The 12,454-nt window shown below is 42.8% G+C and overlaps 1 protein-coding gene across 9 annotated transcripts in view; it reads right to left on the bottom strand.

The window, feature by feature from the left end:
• The window catches only part of DPF2 (double PHD fingers 2), a 384,345-nt gene that overhangs the window by 32,455 nt on the left and 339,436 nt on the right, over positions 1–12,454 (bottom strand). For all 9 annotated transcript variants that reach the window (XM_086938040.1, XM_086938042.1, XM_086938046.1 and 6 more), the window contains one exon: positions 2,952–3,064. In XM_086938040.1, coding sequence (XP_086794166.1) covers positions 2,952–3,064 — 113 coding nt within the window. The remainder of the gene's footprint in view (positions 1–2,951; positions 3,065–12,454) is intronic.

Genomic DNA, 12,454 nt, shown 5'->3' with positions numbered 1-12,454 from the left:
ACTGGTGTAGTAAAGCCAAGCAATTCGTATACCAGAGCTGATCTGAAAAAGTAGGAAAAGTAATTGGGCCTATGGGAGGAATATAGGGTGTATTGACCAAGTGTGGGGTATACTAGGATGCAACGTGAATGGAACCTTTTACGTTTACCTGCACTGTGTCAAACAAAGTCCATAATGTATGGTTCATAGATGATACCAAATGTTGGGGACACAAGACGGGAGAGTTGGCTAAGTATCAGAGTGTTCACAACTATGTCGAAGGCTATAGTTTTGAATAAGCGTACTTTAACTGAGAAAATGTATAAACAGAATTTATTTTAAAAAATGGAATGCTATGTAGCGTCAGGAGTTACTAATTCTTCCTTTCAGGTGGCATGAGTGTTTCCAAGAGAAAATAGGATTCTAGCTAATCCTCTTCTAATTTGACTCCATACTTGTCTCCCGCCCTTTTATGACTGCATTGTATGTGGCAATGGTGTCTGATAGGTATTGCCTCAGGAGGTATGCATCTATTCCCTCTTCAGGAGTATCTATTTAAAAAAAAAAAAAACACCCCTTCATCTATGAAGACTTTGCTGTTGAAGAATTCATGCCCAAATTAACCTCCACCAGGCCAATCCTCATATTTGTAGATCTTTTCTTCTAGAACCCCTGTTGGTTCTCAGCTGGCTGGTGCCTCTAGTTCTACGGTTCTTTCTCAAGAAGAACTTTCGCTCAAGGAGTCTGGGAATTTTGTACCCCTTCAAGTAGTCAACGAAGTTCATCTTCCACCAAAGCAATGCTTTCATTTCTGTTATGAGTCTCTATTTCTTTCTCTTTACCTCAAGAGTTTTCTATTCAATGTCGATCATAGACTGCCTCGTCCTCGAAGATTCAGTTTAACAGGCTTCCTTCTCCCTCCTGTGCCCTCAATCACCTCTTGTTTATACTGGGTTTAGAGGGTTTGCCATCAGTGGTATCCTTTGTCTTGGATCCTTGAGACTCTATATTCCTTTGCTTTCCTTCGACTGCGAAACGTTCTGCAAAAGGTAAGTCTGGGAGTGCTGTTTTGACTCAGTTTTGTCTCGGAGCCCATGCACAGTGTTACCTGCCATTTATGTCCCTCATGGTTTGATTTTTTTTAGGTGTCTTCTCTTTCTTCCAGCTCAAAAGATAGTCCCCCTGCACCAGTTCGGTTCCCTCAGGATTTTCTTTTTCGCTGGAGAGTTCCACCTTTTCAAGGGCACATATTTCTGCATCGGAGTCATAGTGTGGCAAGCCCACATTTGTTTTCCCTTTACTTCAGTGTTTTAAGATGAAATTCCAAACAAGCTGTGCAATCCCCCAGCTGATGGTTTCTCAGCAAAAAGGCTGCGAACCTCTTGGCTGCCTTTCTGGGAGAATGTGTGATAGCAGTTGGGGCAGAATCAGAAAGGGTGTGTGCTCCATACCCTCTTTACAGTCTCTGACCCAAGCAGTTGATGTCTTTGTCAGCCTTTCAAACACACTAGATTGCTTTTCTGCATTTTCACTTGACATCCATTTGTAGTCGAAGGATCTTCACATTATTTCAGCACTTATTTATTTCATGCTTTTCCTCTAAAACTGCTTTTCCACGCTCTCTGATCCACAGCTCTGGTCCATGCTTTCAAATCCAATAGTGGGAAAAAAAGAATCTAACAATAGCGAGCATGCAGATAGGGTTCAATGGCGTAAATCTGGTGTCATCAATGGAGAGACATAGCACCGAATTGTCAACAAGTGTAAAACGAAAACAAAAAATAGGGATATTCACACTACAAAACTGGGACTAATAGGGATAATTATGTCAGAGAGGTCCATCGAGGTCAAGGATCTGGTGAGTACAAGTACTTGTGAAGTAGGAGTTCAAAGTGGTGAGGGCAGCATAAAGTCAGGTTGACTTCAAAGCCAAGAACCTATATTAGGAGAAAGGTGGTCCCAACTTTGTGTGGAAGTTATTTCTGAAGACGGAAAGTTTGTATTCAAGGGAGAAGGTAATGTGCGCATCAAGGTAAAAGTGGTCAGTAATGACCTGGAGCACCGTGTTATAGAATAGAAGGTTAAAGCAACGTTGTGGCTGTGGAAAGTGCAGTGCCAACAAACACTGGAAATTAAAGACGTTGCACATGCAGGGGAATGGGCAGAAGTATCTTATTACATAAGGCCCAACGTAGCGAGATGGGTCAAGTTTTAAAAGACACACTGAAAAAGAACCAAGGCCAAAAAAGTGCCAATATCAGTCGCTGAAAGAAGACAGAAAACTTGTATGGCATTAAAAGACCAGCATATATGCGAAGAAGGATCGAGTATGCCAGCAACTACTTCTAAGGGGGCCATCTTGAAATAGTTTGATTTCATAGTGCATCGTGCAGGTGAAGAATAATGATGTGAACAGTGGCAAAGGTTGGAACAATTAGATAAATTATAGTCAACATTGGAACGTTTACAGTATATCGGTGTGTACGAGGACATTAAAGAAGTCTGGAGATGTACATTCTGTTTGGTGAGCGTGAGACTAAAAGAAATGGTGTTTATGCACAATTAGGGTATGTATCCTAATATGGTCTCAGTAGTAAGATGTTATACCTTTTATTGCTGAGAATGACCTAAGAAACATACCGTCTGAGGTCTGAATAATGCGAATAAAAAAAGAAAAAAGTATCTAACAAAAATGATCATGGGAATTTCTGTCATTTAACTACTGTAGGTCTGTGTTATATATTAATTAAGCAGAAGTTCCTACCTTGAAACTGAGTGTTTGCTTTTTTGTGTATCTCTGGGATAGAGGGCCTTGCCTATATCGATAAGGAATGCATGCATATACCAAACCTCTAGCTTAATTAAATCAAACTGACTACACAGTGTGATACCAAGGTTCTAGAGCCCTTCACCTTTTTTTTTCAAGAAATCATCATGTGGAAAGATCTTTCAAAAGTTAGGATAGCACGTACATCATTTTCGGATGTTCCACATATGTTGCAGCACTTGCACTCGATGCACTGCCAGCGATACGTCTTCACTGCTGCCATCATCACTGGTGTGAACTGCAGGCAAGACGGATGACCTAGCAGCAAGAAAGGTTGAGGGGAAGTGGAGAAACAGATAAACGTTGTTGAAAAAGCTGTTAGAGTATGCAGAGTTGACACGTTTTTCTGACTTACAGACCTGAAGATTTGGAAAGATCCAGCAAATGTCACAACAAGGTTCATCTCAGGTTTGTCTAAATTATAAATAGACCACTAACATGTATGGACGACAGCAAGCACAGGTTTTAAAGTTCATAAAACTTAATAGAGAACTCCAAAACCTCCTCTTCCTGCATAAACACAACTGCACACAAAAAACTACCTAGCAAACCAGAAGGAAAATGCTACTTACCCAGTATGCATCTGTTCTTGGCATATAGAGCTGTAGAGTCATATGCCGCGCATAGGTCGCCATCTAGTGTTGGGTCCGGATGTTTGCACTTTGTTTTTGTTCGAAGAAGTCTTTCTAGTCATGAGGTAGGTCCTTTCGGTGATAGTGCGCATGGTTATCAATCCCATTGTTAGATTGTTTTGCCGTAAAGGGTGATGATGGAGTTAGTAAAAGTAGTAAAGAAAGATGTCCATGAATATTGAATCTAAGTAAGCTGTTACTGCAGCAGGTAGAGGTACCCGGGGAGGCAGGAAGGCGCATATGACTACAGCTCTATATGCCAAGACCAGATGCATACTGGGTAAGTAGCATTTTTCGTTCGAGGCATATGAGCTGTAGATCATATGCTGTGCATAGACTACATAGCAGTTATCTCCCAAAGCAGTGGCTAACCTGTAGCTGTTGCAGTGGTCCGAAATAGTGTACGTAAAACTACCTGGCCCACACTAGCTTGCTGTCTTGCTAACACAACTACAAAATAGTGTTTTGTGAATGTGTGTGGTGTAGATTAGGTTGCAGCTTTGCAGATATCACCTATGGGTATATTTCCTAAGAATGCCATAGAAGCCCCAGTTTGCGTGTAGAATGCGCTCTAGGGGAATTGTTAATGTGCGTTTAGCTTTAATGTAGCATATTTGAATGCACTTAACTATCCACCTTGCAATACCTGATTTTGATATTAAATTGCCTTTATGTGGTGGAGCAAAAGCAATGAAAAAGTTGCTTGGATTTCCTGAAAAGTTTTGTTCTTTCTATGTAGTATAGTAATGACCTTTTGATATCTAAGGTGTGGAGAGCACGTTCTGCCACTGAATCTGGTCGAGGGAAGAACACAGACAGCTCAACACATTGGTTGATATGAAAGGCAGAAATTACTTTAGGTAAAAATTTGGAGTTAGACCACTTTGTTTTGGTGTATTTGTAAAAATGGCTCTTTTATGGTTTGTGCCTGAAGCTCACTCCCTCTTCTCAGAGATGTGATGGCTATGAGGAATGCTACCTTCCAAGTGAGAAATTGTAGTTCACATTTGTGTAATGGGTCAAATGGGGTACCCATGAGTCTTGTAAGAACTATGTTGAGATTCCACACTGGAGCAGGTGGAAGTCTAGTGGGAATGATTCTTTTAAGTCCTTCCATAAACGCTTTAATAGACGGCACTCTAAAAAGAGACACATGCTGTCTGTTTTGTGGATATTCAGCTATTGCAGTAAGATGTAAGTGTATGGAAGCGTACGCTAAATTGGAATGCTGTTGATGTAAAAGATAGAAGATAATGTTTTGGATTGAAGCATCTGGCGGATTGATTTGATTGTTATTACAGTAAATGACAAACCGTTTCAACTTTGCTGCAAGCATGCTCTTGTGGTAGGGTGCCTAGCCTCTTTGATAATATTCATGCAGTCTGCCTGAAGATTAGGATAGCCAAATTCTAGGATTTCAGGTGCCAGATCGCAAGGTTGAGATGACTGGGATCTGGATGTCTTATTTCTCCATGGTTCTGAGTGAGAAGATTGGGAGTAAGGTGTAGTTTTTGGTGAGGAACTACTGATAGCTCCAACAGGGTTGTGAACCAGGGTTGACTGGTCCATGTGTGAGCAACTAGGATTAGTGTAAGGGACTGCTATCTGAGCTTCCGAACCACTAATTGATTGAGTGGGAGAGGCGGAAAAGCATAAGCAAATGTCCCTGACCAATTAATCCATAGTGCATTGCCTTTGGACAATGGGTGTGGATACCTGGATGCGAAGTTTGGGCATTTTGCGTTTAGGTGGGCGGCGAACAGATCTATCTCTGGGAAGCCCCACATTTGGAAGAATGGGAGGAGAACTTGAAGGTGGAGTTCCCATTTGTGGATCTGCTGTCGTTGACAACTTCGCAGAACTGCAATCTGATTGTTCACTCCTGGAAGGTGTTCGGCAAGGAGTTATATTTTTTGAGGTATGGCCCATCTCCAGATGCTCTGGGCTAGCTGTGAGAGCTGGAGAGAGTGTATCCCCCCTATTTTTGTATGTAGTACATTGCTGTAATGTTGTCTGTGCGAATCAGGACAGCTTTGCCTACTAGATGAAGTTGAAAAGTTTTCAACGTAGAAAAATTGCTAGCAGTTCTAGATGGTTTATGTGGAGTTGTTTTTGTTGCAGAGCCCACATGCCCTGAAAGGTATGTTTTTGAAGATGAGCTCCCCAAACAGTGATCAATGTGTCTGCTGTTAGCAGTATCTGTGGAACCAGGTCGAGGAATGACCGCCCCTTGGAAAGGTTTTCTATGTTCTACCACTGCAGAGAGCAATGGGTGTGGCCATCCACCAACACTAGATCTGATAACTGACCTTGAGCCTGATTTCACTGACGTGCTATGCATTCCTGTAGGGGACGCATTTAGAGTCTTGTGCAAGTAACGATTAAAATGCAAGATGCCATCATTCCTAGTAATTGCATGAACACTCGAGCTGGAAATGAGTGTTGAGGCTGAAACTGCTATATTAGAGTCTGCATGTGGCGGATTCTGACTGGGTGGGACACGCTAGAGCTTTCTGAGTGTCTATTGTGGCTCCTAGATACACTTGTGTGTTGGATGGTTTGAGATGAGATTTGGTGAGGTTTACAGTGAGTGAACCCAAAGTTGTGAAGAAGTTGGATTGTTTTTGGAATGTGGCATAGGCAGCTCTGTTGTGAGAAGGAGTTTATTAGCCAGTCGTCTAGGTAGGGGGAAGATGTGAATGTGCTGTCTTCTCAGATGAGCTGCGACTACTGCCAAGCACATGGTAAAAACTCTGGGTGCTGTAGATACTCCGAAAAGGAAAACTTTGAATTGATAATGTTGTCCGTAAACCACAAACCTGAGGTATTTCTGGTCAGCCGAGTCAATGGGAAGAAGGAAATAGGTGTCCTTTAAGCCCAGAGTGGAAAGAAAGTCGCCTTGCTGAAGGAGTGGGAGCACCTATTGGAGTGTGACCATGTAAAGTGGTCTGACTGAATGTACAGATTTAGTTCTCTGAGGTCTAGTATAGGCCTGAGAGAGCCGTTCTTTTTGGGAATTAATACATACAGGGAGTATACCCCGGTCCCCTGGTATTGAGGACTGGCTCTATAGCGTGTTTTTCCAATAGAGAGATAACCTCTTGCTTTAGGAGGGTGAGATGTTCTGGTGACATTGCATGTGATCATGGAAGAATATTTGGGGGAGTGTCTGTAAGCTCCAGGCAGTAACCATTAATGGATAATTTTTAGTACCCACTTGTCTGAAGTGATTGAATTCCAGACAGGTAGGAATTGGGAGAGACATACCCCGACAGGGGTGGAATGATCGTGGGTAGCGGAAAGAAGTCACTACTTATTTGCGGGGGGAGTGCGTGTGGAGTTACCTCGGCTTCTTCCCTTACCATTGTTTCCTCTAAAACCCCCTCTGAAATAACCTCTTGAAGAGGGGGATTGGTTGTTGACTTTGTAAGAGGAGGAGGGATTTTTGGTGGATACAGTTTTAGAAACACCCCTGTAAAAAGAGCGGCGAAAGGAACTCCTAGTGGCCGCTAACTGCAAAGCCCCCGTGCACTTTGCGACCTCAGTGTCCTTTTTTATCTTTTCCAGTGAAGTATCATCAGTTGGGCCAAAGAGATGCTCCTTATCGAATGGTTGGTTAAGGATGGAGGTTTGTACCTCCGGCTTGAAGCCCAATATTCTCAGCCAAGCATGCCTGCGTAAGAGTACACTGGTGTTGACTGCACAAGCAGCTGTGTCTGCTGCGTCCAGGGCACACCTAATGGATGTATTGGTGATAAGTTTACCTTCCTGAAAAAGGTCATTAGCCTTAGATTTGTATTCATCAGGTAAATGTTGTATGAGTTGCTCTAACTCATCGTAATGAGCCCTATCATAATGACTGAAAAGACTGCCCTTCACTTGGAAAGAGCCAAATCTATAGCACTCCTGAGCGAGCCAGTCGCTTTTTATGGATTGTTTCACACAATTCTTGAATTGCGAAATAAATGTATTCTGTCTTTGTTTAAATCATCCATTTTTATGACTTCATAGTGATATAATGCATATCATAAGTACGTTCTAGTACATCCTTGAGGAGTATGTATGAACTACTGTTGCTTCACAGAACTTTTATATAGCCCCAATGCATTTCGAGACCAGCCCTTCGTCAGGGGATAATCCCTGGAAAGAAAACGAAATGGGTGTAAATCTCAGAACTTTATGAATGTAAAGAAAAATAGTGCTGTGTAATTTAAAAGGGAGCGGGTGAAAAAGGATGTGGGTGAAAAGATAACATGCATACATAGCAAGGAAGAAACGAACATGAGAGCCATAGAAGTTGGCGCTTACAAATTAGTGCACATAGAGTTAAACGGTAATGTCAGCATGTTTAACTCAATAGGTCAAAGTGTTAGCCCCTGGTTAAAGCAGCTCTGTGCATGTGATCTAACGAAGTGCCCTAAAAAAGTTTAACTTATTCAGAAGACCTACTTTTCCACAAACAGGAGTGCGACTGATTCTTCAACTTAGTCATTATACCCTATCATAACGAGCCAACAGACCTTGAGCGTTGGCAATGCAACAGTGATTTGCTGCTTGTGAAGCCACTCTTTTACCAGATGCATCAATAAGCTTAGACTCCTGATCAGGAGGAGGTGCCTCACCTATGTTTTGTGAGTTAGCTCTCTTGCGAGCGTTGGAGACTACAAGAGAGTCTAAGGCAGCTGGACTCTAATGTAAACAGGGTCGGTAGGAGAGGGTTTATATTTTTTGTCCACCCTAGGTGTAATTATCCTCGCCCTTACAGGGCCCTTAAATACCTCATCCGTGTGTTTTAACATGCCTTTGAACATTGGTAAGGTAGGAGTAGCTCCTTGGGAAGAAGGAAAATGCTACTTACCAGTATGCATCTGTTCTTGGCATGTAGAGCTGCAGATTACTACACTTAGCATTAGATCGCCACCTGGTGTTGGGCTTGGATGATTGCATGTTCTTATCGTCTTGGAAGAAGTCTTTGTAGTAACGAGATAGGTGACTCCTCCCTTGGACGATAGTGCGCATGGGCATCGGCTCCATCCTTAGATTGTTTTTTTCACCATGATGGGAAATGATAGAGTTAGTAGAAGCAAAGAAAAGGATGTCCATGCGTGTGCATCTAAGTAAGATAAAATTGGAAAGCATACAGGTCCCGGGGAGGCGGGAGGGCGTGTAGTAATCTGCAGCTCTACATGCCAAAAACAGATGCATACTGGTAAGTAGCATTTTCTGTTCGAGGCATATGAGCTGCAGATACTACACTTAGCATCGATTGTGCAGCAGTGTCTCCCTTAGCGGTGGTCACCTGTATCCGTTGCAGTAGTTTGAAAGAGAGTTTTAAGGGCAGCTTGGCCTACTGCAGCTTGCTGCTTGGCTTGCACATCAACACAGTAGGGTTTAGTGAAGGTGTGTGTTGTAGACCATGTTGCCGCCTTGCATATGTCCTCTAGGGGGATGTTTCCTAAGAAAGCCATAGAGGCTCCCAGTTTGCCTGTGGAGTGCGATCTAGGAGGAACTGTTAATGTACATTTTGCTTTTTGATAGCATATTTGTATACATTTTACAATCCACCTTGCAATTCCACCTTTAGAGATGGGGTTGCCTTTATGAGGTAGAGAGAAAGACACAAACAGTTGTTTTGTTTTGCGAAAAGAATTAGTTCTATCTATATAGTAGAGAAGAGCTCTTTTAACATCTAGTGTGTGTAGAGCCCTTTCTGCTCAGAGTCTGGGTTTTGGAAAAACACAGGTAACTCTACAGATTGGTTTAAATGAAAAGGAGTAATGACTTTTGGAAGGAATTTTGGATTAGTTCTTAGAACCACTTTGTTACGATGTAGTTGCAAAAATGGTTCTTGTATTGTGAAAGCTTGTATCTCACTTACTCTTCTAAGAGAGGTAATAGCAATAAGGAAAGCTGTTTTCCACGTGAGGAATTGCAGTTCAGATTTATGTAAAGGCTCGAAAGGGGGTCCCATGAGTCTTGTAAGAACAACGTTTAGGTTCCACACTGGAGAAGGTGGCAACCTGGGTGGGATGATTCTTTTTAATCCTTCCATAAATGCTTTGATTGCAGGTACTCTGAAAAGAGACAGATGTTGTCTGTTTTGTAAATATGCTGCAATTGCTGCAAGGTGCAGGCATATGGATGAATATGCCAAGTTACACCTTTGTAAATGTAAAAGGTAGCAAATGATATTCTGGATGGAAGCATCCAGGGGATCAATTTGGGTATTGCTGCAATAGATGGCAAATCTCTTCATTTAGCAGCATAACAAGCTCTGGTAGTAGGTCTCCTGGCCTCTTTAATGATGTTCATACAGTCTGGTGGAAAGGTTAAGATAACCAAACTATAAGACTTTAGGAGCCAGATCGCCAAATTCAGTTGATTTGGGTCTGGATGTCGGATGTCTCCATGGTTCTGCGTTAGCAGGGATGGAGTCAGTCGTAACTTTTGGTGTGGAACTAGAGAGAGTTCTAGCAGTGTGGTGAACCACGGTTGGCGCGCCATGTGGGAGCTACCAGGATTAATTTGAGAGACTGTTGTCTGAGTTTGCGTACTACTAATGGTATTAGTGGTAGTGGCGGAAAAGCGTATGCAAATCTGCCTGACCAGTTCATCCATATCGTATTGCCCTTGGACATCGGGTGTGGAAACCTGGCGGCGAAGGTTGGGCATTTTGCATTTTTGTGTGTGGCGAACAGATCTATGTCTGGATGACACCATTTGTCGAGGAATGGTTGAAAACTTGCGGATGTAGTTCCCATTCGTGAATTTGTTGTGTCTGCAGACTCAAAAGATCTGCTATCTGATTGTGAACTCCTGGAAGGTGCTCTGCCAACAGATATATGTTTTGTGGAATGGTCCATCTCCAATTGTTCTGTGCGAGCTGGGACAGTTGTAGAGAGTGTCGTCCCCCCCCCCTGTTTTTGTATATAATACATGGCTGTCATGCTGTCCGTCCGGATTAAGACAGCTTTGTACTTGTACTTGAAATGTTTTGAGTGCTAAGAATATTGCTAGCAGCTCAAAATGGTTGATATGGAACAATTTCTGTTGACTTTTCCATTGTCCTTGAGTTGTATGATGTGGGAGATGGGCTCCCCATCCTATGAGAGATGCGACCGCTTTGAGCACTAGTTGTGGAACAGGTTCGAGGAACGGCCGCCCTTTTGTCACGTTTTTGGTGTTCCACCACTGCAGAGAGCGATGTGTGGGCTGTCTACCAACACCAGGTCTGTTAGTTGACCTTGAGCCTGGTTCCACTGTTGTGCTAGACATTCCTGTAACAGACGCATTTGCAGTCTTGCATATGGTACTAGGAAGATGCAAGATGCCATCATGCCTATTAGTCTCATGAACACTCTGGCTTGCAGAGATTGTTGGTGTTGAAAGGCTGTGACTAAGGCTTGAATGCTCTGTATCCTTGCTGGACTGGGATACGCTAGAGCTGTAGACGTGTTTATTGTAGTCCCTAGATACTGATGTATATGAGAGGGTTGCAGCTGTGACTTGGTGTAGTTGATTGAACCCTAAGTCGTGCAACGATTTAATTGTCTGATGTGTGTGTTGGACACACTGATTGAATGACTTGGCTTTTATGAGCCAATCGTTTAGATAAGGGAAGACATGTATTTGTTGTCTCCTGAGATGTGCTGCTACTACTGCTAGGCACTTTGTGAATACTCGTGGTGCCGTTATCACTCCGAATGGAAGGACTTTGAACTGATAGTGTTGTCCTTCCAGTACAAACCTTAGATACTTTCTGTGAGCAGGATGTATAGGAATGTGGAAGTAGGCGTCCTTTAGGTCTAGTGTTGTAAGGAAAACGCCTTGTTGCAGCAGTGGGAGCACTTGTTGTAAAGTGATCATATGAAAATGACCTGATTCTATGTAATAGTTGAGGGGCCTGAGGTCGAGGATTGGTCTTAGTGCCCCGTCCTTCTTGGGAATTAGAAAATACAGCGAGTAAACCCCTGTTCCTTGTTCTTGTAAAGGAACTATTTGTATTGCGTCCTTTTGTAGAAGTGACAGAACTTCTTGTTTGAGCAGAGTAAGGTGTTCTGTAGACATTGGGCGCTGCCTGGGGGGTATGTGTGGAGGAGTTGCTGTGAGTTCTAGGCAGTAGCCATACTGGATAATCTGTCTTACTCACTTGTCTGTTGTGATGGAGTTCCAGACAGGCAGGAATTATGTTAATCTGCCCCCCACAGGGGTGGAATGCTGTTGGGGGAGCAGAGGGAAGTCACTGTTTTGTGGTGGAAGAGGTTTGATTATTGTTGTTACCCCAACCTTTTCCTTTGTTGTTATTCCCTCTATATCCTCCTCTAAAGTATCCCTTGTGAGAGGATGTTTGTGTGTTAGATTTGAAGGATGTTGTATTGTCTGCCCCAGTTTGTTTGGAGCCTCCTCTGTAGAAGGAGCGACGAAAATAACTTTTAGCTTGTGTGGACTGTAAAGCTCCCATAGATTTGGCAGTGTCTGTATCCTTCTTCATTTTTTCAAGTGCTGTGTCTACTTCTGGTCCAAACAATTGGTTTTGATTAAATGGTTGATTTAAAATGGCAGTTTGCACTTTATGTTTAAATCCTGAAATGCGTAGCCACGCATGTCTCCTAAGTACGACATTAGTATTTACAGCTCTAGATGCAGTGTCTGCTAAATCTAGTGCGCACTTGATTGAGGCATTAGAAATTAGCTTGCCTTCTTGTATAAGGTTGTTTGCCTGTGCCTTATATTGATCAGGTAGGTGGTCTAGTAGTTTCTATAACTGATCATAATGAGCCCTATCATATCCTGAGAGGAGGGCTTGTGTGTTAGTTGTACGCCATATGTTGGTAGCTTGTGCAGCTATTCTTTTGCCTCATTGCAGGCATTCACCGCTTGCGATACCAATTCCTTCATCTTAAAATTAACTTTCTTGGATTTTGGGTAAGCGCTTTCCGTTTTAGTGCACTTCTTTAATTCTTATTGGTCCTTCCTTGCTGTAATTCCCTGTCCTCCCGACAGTGTTCCCGACCTG

Source organism: Lissotriton vulgaris, chromosome 9, assembly GCF_964263255.1.
Source record: "Lissotriton vulgaris chromosome 9, aLisVul1.2, whole genome shotgun sequence".
In the NCBI taxonomy this organism is placed as follows: domain Eukaryota; kingdom Metazoa; phylum Chordata; class Amphibia; order Caudata; family Salamandridae; genus Lissotriton; species Lissotriton vulgaris.
Note: the sequence above shows the minus strand (reverse complement) of the source record. Positions and strands in the feature narration are given on the sequence as shown.